The 8,211-nt window shown below is 37.0% G+C and overlaps 1 protein-coding gene across 1 annotated transcript in view; it reads left to right on the top strand.

Annotated features, from left to right (window-relative positions):
• Window positions 1-6,724, top strand: part of HELRODRAFT_66265 (hypothetical protein) — a gene marked incomplete at both ends in the record, with an annotated part of 50,233 nt that extends 43,509 nt beyond the window's left edge. Inside the window, 5 exons of the mRNA XM_009021043.1 lie at window positions 1,833-1,959; window positions 3,215-3,390; window positions 3,857-3,985; window positions 4,665-4,775; window positions 6,521-6,724. Of these exons, the coding sequence (XP_009019291.1) occupies window positions 1,833-1,959; window positions 3,215-3,390; window positions 3,857-3,985; window positions 4,665-4,775; window positions 6,521-6,724 (747 nt within the window). The remainder of the gene's footprint in view (window positions 1-1,832; window positions 1,960-3,214; window positions 3,391-3,856; window positions 3,986-4,664; window positions 4,776-6,520) is intronic.
• Between the last annotated feature and the right edge of the window lie 1,487 nt (window positions 6,725-8,211).

Genomic DNA, 8,211 nt, shown 5'->3' with positions numbered 1-8,211 from the left:
GTAGGGATTTCAAATTTTCAATTTAAATCGCGTTTATTTATTTTGTGCTAGGAAAATGTGAAACTGTTTTATGTAACATTTTGGCTCTTAATTGTAAACACAATAAATTACATTTATTCAACTAAAATATTTGTGCCCGTACGCTTTCAAGTGTAATGATTTAAAAACAAATGTAATAATAATGTTTGATGTTTGTTCTTCTAACTGCTCATGTCATTTCATTTATATTTGCGTGTGATTGAGTGTATGAACGAACGAACGAACGAACGAACGAACGAATGAATGTATAAATGAACGTTTGTTTGTTTGCTGGTGAGAGTGGTGCACTGACTGCGGATTGAAAATAGCAGCCAATTAGAACTCCATTCATCATGAGCAGTTGACGCATGTTCAAAGGAATTAAAATTAACCCTATCAATCACATCTTTTCACATCAAATCACATTGTTGATGATGCTGAAGTAACACGACAAAAATGCAATGGCAAAATTTGAGCAGTGATATTATTATTCCTTCTAGCTATATTACGTTTTTTTATTTCAGCGCTCAACCGTCATTTTCAAGCACTTCAAAGGACTCGTGCCATCCAGAGAGCAGCCATGTCCATGATATTCGTATCGACACGTTCTTATTTCTTTGGCTTCATCGACAAAAAGTTAACAAATAGTTGTTCAGTTGGTCGGCAGATTCTACTCACCTTGTCAAAGTTATTCTATATATAAAAGTTATAAAACAGTTTAAAAAATTATTTAAAAAGTTGTTTTAATTTGAATTGCTCTGACGATCAAATTTGTAAATATCGACAGTAGATGTGGCGAGTCTTTCTAACATAAATTCATTTAAAATAAAAATGACTTTTTGATGAAAAAAAAATAACTCAAAATAAAATTTTTCACTTTGGTGGCCCTTATAACCGATCAGCTTTCATTTAGCCTTCATATTACATTTCAACATCTGGCTGGAGACTCCACAGTATCATATTTTCACAATTACAAGTGGTTGTTTCTTTTTTACAATCGACTCAATTCTTTCAACAACGCGAACTGACGCACCCTTCAAGCCGATGTCTTCTATTCATAAATGCTTTCAGGTTTACACCATTGCTTCTTCAGCGCGTTCGCTCAGCATCACACACAGCACCTACAAATACAACATAAATACACACTCAACAATCAGCATCACACAGCCCCTCCAACATACAACATACATACACACTCAACAATCAACATCAGACAGAACCTCATCCTCAACGAATCTCAAATGTTTTCAGCAATATTTTTATTTTCTCAAACGTACAATACAAATGTTCTTTCATTCATGGGGTTTGGAGTAGAAACATGCAGTTGGTATTTTCAGAGATTGAGTTTATCATCTGCAAGAGGTAGTTGAAACAAGACGGCGTCCTCGTCATAATGATTTTTTTAATTTAAATTTTCACAAACAACTTCTTCAAAGTTGAGAAGATGAAATATTTCATTTTTAGGAATTGAATGGGAATTTATTTACAACTCAGAACAACCTTTCCATCTAAATTTTAATCGATGCACATTAGAGGAAATGAACAAAAGCAACGATCATTACTTTGTATAATAATTTCTTATGTTAATTAAACTGTTTGTTCAAATCTTTTTAAATGTTCCCCGTTTTTGATATTGAACATGGAAACATGTTTGACTGCCTGTGTGTGACATTAAATTTTTAATATTACTAGATTACTAAACTCATGTTCCAGGAGTCAATTACATCACTTATGTACGGCACATACATCACACACACGCACACACACGCTCGTACACACACGCACACGCACAAACACACACACACAACACACAGGAGCTGATCATGGTGGTCTGGTTCATTATTGAGTTTTCCTTCCGAGTTTGGTCGGCTGGTTGCAGGTCGCGGTATCAGAACCTGTCTGGAAGGTTCCTCTTCATAAGAAGACCTCTCTGCGTGTTAGGTGCTGATCATTACATTACTCTGATGTTCAAAAATATTCTATTGTTTCAAAAGGAGTTTTCTGTCATTTTTATTTGCTGCAAAGATTTGTTTGTGTAACTGCAAGTGAAATCATTAATACCAGCAATGCGTGGTGGCGAGGGAAATTGCATCAAATTAATGATGATGTTTGGCTTAACCTGGGCTACATGTCCTCCGCTGGTCATAGACATGAAACAAACTGTGGCATCATTAAAATTTGTTAACATTGTTGCTTCCAACAGGGAAGGTTTGGGGGTTTGGAGGCCCAGGGTCATCAAAAAGGGGGTCTGTAATCACTTTCAGGGTAAAAATGAGAATTTTTCGTCAAGTCGTTTAAAAAATGAATGCAAAAAAATAAAAATTAATTCAACAAAATGTAATAAATTTTCAAAGTCAATAAGCCATATAGAGTTTAATAAGAATTAGACAATCGCGTTAACGAATAAAACAACGTGCCTGTGCAAACTCTGCTGGTAATAATGCGAATCAATAATTTGGATAGTTTTATTATTTTTATCTCTCTCTTGTGAGAGTGTTGAAGGCCCGAAGTTCGGAAGGCCCGCCTGCCTTCTCCTATCATATTTGCATTGTCCCCGTTACTATTACCAGTTATTACCAACTGAAAAAATATCCGACTCTGACTTTGGCCCCTCAAAACATCTGACCCTTAACTCACACTCTGAATCCGGCCCTCTAAAAAAATCCGACTGAATTATGTTATAAAACATGCTGGAAAAAATTTCATTTTTTGCATCGTAATCTGGTTATTACGACTGCTCACATCTTGATTATTTCAATTTATTTTTTATTATTAATTTAATATAATGACGACGTTATCAATGTGAGTAGTAATTTTAATATAATAGTGGAAGCTTTGAAAGATGTCATGCTTGAGAGGCGCCGACTGATGCGTTAGATCAGTTTAAATACTTTTGTAAAGTTTCTGAAAATTTTGACTTGAGTAATTAATCATTCCTGCATCATTTTACGTTCGTCTCCCCATCTGTCCTGTTCATTGCATCGTTTTAAAACTTTTAAATGTTGTTAGATTTTTAAATATTGTTCTGTTAAACTTTGTTTAATTTTAATTAAAGACAACTAAAAATAATTTAATTTCTGAAAAATTGTATTTTTTACTTTCTTTGTTTCCAAAACGACTCCAGCGATGATCATCTTAATAGCGACACCACGCAACAACCACCACGACAACCATAATAAAACTTACCACGTGACAGATATCATAGTGACGTCAGCCAGCATAATCATTCTGTGCCTTCGAACGAATGGGAAGATGTTCGCCACTTCGGCCCTGCGAGGGTTCCGATGTTTCCAGATACTCCGCATGCTGAGGATGGATCGGAGGGGTGGCTCCTGGAAGTTGTTGGGATCAGTCATCTGGGCACACAGACAGGTAGGTAGGTAACGGACAGGTGGGTAAAGTAGGTAGGTAGGTAGGTAGGTAGGTAGGTAGGTAGATTAGTATGCAGATGGGTAGGTAGGTAGGTAGGTAGGCAAGTAGGTAGGTAGGTAGGTAGGTTAGTAGGCAGGTGGGTAGGTAGGTATGTAGGTGAGCAAACAAGTGAGTGAACATGGTTTAAGCCGTGAAAAATGCAAGCAGGTTGGCAGGCGAACAGGCTTGTAAGTAGTGGGTAGGTGGGTGGGTGATGGACGGTTTCGTTGAATAACGCTTGTGTACGTTAATACTCATTGCAAACAATTGATTAATTACGTTGCAACTTAATATAACTAGAAAAGCAACTTTCGCTACTGGTTAATTGCACGTTGCTCATTAGCATTGTTTGCAAATTATCGGGCTTGAATGTTCTTCTAATATATGTTAAGTTATCCACAAATATAAATAACCAACTGGCCCACAGGAACTGTTCACAACGCTCTACATCGGCTTTCTTGGTCTCATCTCCTTCTCCTTCCTCATTTACTTGGCCGAAAAAGATCGAAACCCGAACAAGTTCGGCACCTACTTGGACGCCCTCTGGTGGGGTGTGGTTAGTTCATCTCTGTGCTTCGTTAGATAGCCTAGCGTATACTTCAATGTCTAATGTATTAATTGAATGTTTATTCAATTTGTTTCGACACAATAAATAAATATTTAATACTGCATGATATTTATTAGCCAACAATCGTTGCTTTATCAACACATGAAAGTCTCTAGACAATTCAACACCCACATCGGCACCTCATCATCATCAGGTCACATCAGCACATGACCACCAACACATCATCATCAGGTCACATCAGCACATGACCACCAACACATAATCATTAAAACTTCACAGCCTCGTCATAGAACAGCAGTCAAAACCATAATTGAAGCACGGTCCTTGCGACATATTTAGAACATTAAAGCATTATCATCAGCTGTCCAGTCATCAGCACATCATATTCTGTTTTATACCTAATACCATGATCATTTCATCATCACCCATTGATATCACCATTCACTATCCACCATCACCACCACCATCATCACCATCATCCCCATCATCACCACCATTACCACCACCATCATTAACATGGCAGCCCTGCAATTACTTCGTAATAAAATTTCAACATATCGGTTTCCTCATTAAAACTAAACGAAACAGGTCGGTTTCAGTGATGTAGCACTACCTCAATATATTTTTCCCAACATGACGTCATCATTGTTGTCATCACCATGCCTAGGTCACCTTGTGCACGGTGGGGTACGGTGACGCGGTTCCTGTCACGTGGTTGGGCAAGTTGATTGCTTCCTGTTGTGCCCTCCTGGGAATTTCCTTCTTTGCACTGCCAGCCGTAAGAAACTTGTTGTTTCATTTTATTCAATAAAACAAAAAAAAATTCAACTTTTATTTCGTCCTCAGTGGTTTGAAATGTTTTCATGAGAAACTTTCAAAAGTTTTGTTGAAAGTTCCCATTGTTTCGTGAACGCGCTGAGTTAGTTCTTTCTTCCTGTCTGTATATTTTTTCTTCCCTGTGTTTATTCCTGCTTTTCATTCATTTTTTTTAAGTTTTTGTTTTATTTCGTTTTGCAAATTTTTACGTGAAAAAGAAACACTTGAAGCTGAAGCCAATGTGTGTGGCAGTGGAAGTGAATTGCGAATGCAAACATGCTTCTTGTGTTCCTGCGCGTGTGTGCCTGTGTGTGTGTGTTCGTTTTGATGGGCCATTATTTTCCTACTATTTAATAACAATAATTGTAATTATAATTATAATAGTTAAAAACATCTTTCGTAGTTTTCCTCGCCATCGCAGCAATAGTCCGTCCAGTTTCAAAAATTTAGTTGAAAATTGAAAATAACATTCTTTAGTTAGTGATTTAACTCGAGTGTTTAATATTTTGTCAAAAATATCCTACATGCATATTTTGATGTCTGCCACAACAGTATACCAGCTGGCAACAGTTGGGTCTTAGAATGAAGCCATTTCATCAACAAAATATTGTAAACATTTCCAGATTAAATTGTTTGGTCGACTGACTTTATTTTGAAAACGCGAACGAAACTTCAAAAATTTGATAATTAATCAAAATGAGTCAACTACGGAAAAAAGGGACTCCTGAGAAGCATGCCGTGAATAACGCCAACTGACAACCTCAGCTTTAAAGAACGCGTTGTGTTCTGCGTGTCATCTAACTAAACCATTGAAACTTGATTGATGTATTAAAATTTCGAGTCACGCCACAAACTTGATCATCCTTATCACTGACAAATTGTCAAATTTTTTGAATGTATGTTGATTTAGAATGCAATAGAACATTTTGCTTGTTACCGGTGATTTTGTCCTGTTATTCTAGACAGTTTAATTCTAATAGCGTAATTATAAGTTTAATGTTTTATAAATAAGTGTGCTTTATCTTTATTCTGCAATACTAAGCGGTAGACGTTTTATTAGCGCCAGATGCATTGTGACAAAGTTATCTTTCAACTTATGACATTTCCTCAACCTCTTACAATAATCTCCAAAACAAGGAGTTGGAAAAACAATTTTAAGAGTAATACGATGGTTCAACTTAACCACATTTTGCATCATTTTGTTAAATAAGTTGGAAACAGCATCTGACTTGATAAAGTTAAACATCTAACACACGTGAATCTTGAGTTAAAAATATAAAATTTTTTTATTTCAACAAATTTTTCAGCATGCAGCTGAGCAGTTTATTTCACAAAGGGAAGGCCAATGCCCCCCCGGTCCCCCTAGATCCGCCACTGCATGAACTGATTTCAAATGTTTTCAGAGTATTTTTTAATTTATCATAAATTGATGGTATTCAATTATATAGTTGTGAAACAAGAGTTGAATTTTGATAGTCAAAGCCAGGAGTCGGAAACTGTTCAAGAAAGCAGTCGAAGTCAGACAAGTTTTTCTGACTCCGACACGCAGGTTGCAACTTTTTGTGAGACCACAATGCAAACAATGATGCAGCGCTGATCCGATTTTAAAAAATCTCTCCCCGTATTCTACTTCATTCAAAATATTTACAAATTTTAAAAACATGCACCAAACAAATATAACAACAACATAACAACAATATAACGCAGGGCATCATGGGGTCGGGGTTTGCCTTGAAAGTGCAGCAACAACAGCGGCAGAAGCATTTGACGAGGCGGAAGGGACCTGCCGCGGTGCTCATCCAGTCTCTATGGAGGTGCCATGCCGCTGAGAAGACGTCAAACTTCAGAGCCACCTGGATGATTCACGTCACCAAACTCTCTCCCAAGACCACAGGGACATCCAACTCGTGAGTGATCTGAATGGACGGTGTGGAAGGGATTGCCGTTATGTCGTGATTTGTGCTGGTGATGTGGTTGAAAACTTCGCCGTTGGCATGGTTATTTATCTCGAAGTTATCAAATAATTTCGTTATTTTTTTGTGGTTGTGCATTTTTATATTATAATTACGGACGCTGACATTGTTGTGCACGTAAATACAAAACAGAAATCTTCACAAACATTTTTAAAACATCGATGTTCACAAGAACCATCTTTGCACATGCATGTTTTGACTTGTAGATAAATTGTTTGGAAGACTTCGTGAGGGCCTGCTGTTCAGCAAACAAGTGGAAGAAGTGCATCCAAGCATAAAATGAACACGCGTAAATAAGTTGTTTCCAATGCGAATGCACACACACACCATAATTCATCATTGCGTGTGCTAGTGCATTGCTAACTGCGTCCACAGTGCATGTACGTACATTAAAGTTTGCGCATGTTCATGCTCTTTCATGTGTAAAAATTATGTCCGCACTTGAAGAGTCTGCACACGCTATGCTTTTAAGGTTGAACAAATTTTTTCTCAGTGCCTAGAATTAAACATAATTGATGCAAGTATATTAAAAAACATCGCGCACGTACGGAACGCACAACATCACTTCAAAGGCAAATTATTTTCAAGTTTTTGTTTTGAGTATTTTTGCAATGAAGAAAAAAAAATTATTTTTGTAATAAATAATAAAATTGTTTACGAAATGAGCTTCGTAAAAACATCTTAGGTTCCACACTCAACCGCAAGCATACTCACTCAAATTCCCATATAAAACCGCACGTCTGATCGAACATGTGCGCAAAGGTACGTACTCACACCTAAACGAAAACACGCAGACGTACGCGCAACAAACACATAAAAACTTCCATATCGACGTACACAATGAAACTTACAACACGCACACGAACCTGTGAGAAGGATGGAGATTGCATCGTGGCATATTGCGCACGTGCAGAGCTTTCAATCTTTCACGCAGCACACTCATTCATCATTCCTCAAATCAGCTTAAAAGTCTAATGAGGCGAAGTTTTCCACTGGAGGATGTAGGATGGAGGCTTTTGAAATGTTCGAAGGAGTGCTTCCTCCTGTTGAGATGTGGCTGGCTGACCATCAATGTGTGCTTATGTCTTGTTCTGTTGTGCTGCATAAATCATTCACTTTATTGCATTTACTATGCTTAGATCGAGAATTACTCAACAGTCCAATACTGTGCTGCTCTACAAAACTGGACTTCAACGAAAAAGGCTGTGTTTTTAAGAAAATTAAATTGTTCGTTCAAGCGCTTTCTTTATTTTTTCACAAATTATCTTTCAAATAAATTTTCATGCAAAGTTTCCACTAAATTTTGTTGTTTAAAAGTTTTTTCTCTTCAGAGGCACATGTGTTGGTGAATTTAATACAATGTAACCATTTGAGCAATAGATTTTTTAACGTGTGAAAAATTTAGTGATATCCACACATACAAAC

Source organism: Helobdella robusta, assembly GCF_000326865.2.
Source record: "Helobdella robusta unplaced genomic scaffold HELROscaffold_3, whole genome shotgun sequence".
In the NCBI taxonomy this organism is placed as follows: Eukaryota; Metazoa; Annelida; class Clitellata; order Rhynchobdellida; family Glossiphoniidae; genus Helobdella; species Helobdella robusta.
This window is presented reverse-complemented; position numbering and strand designations above follow the sequence as displayed.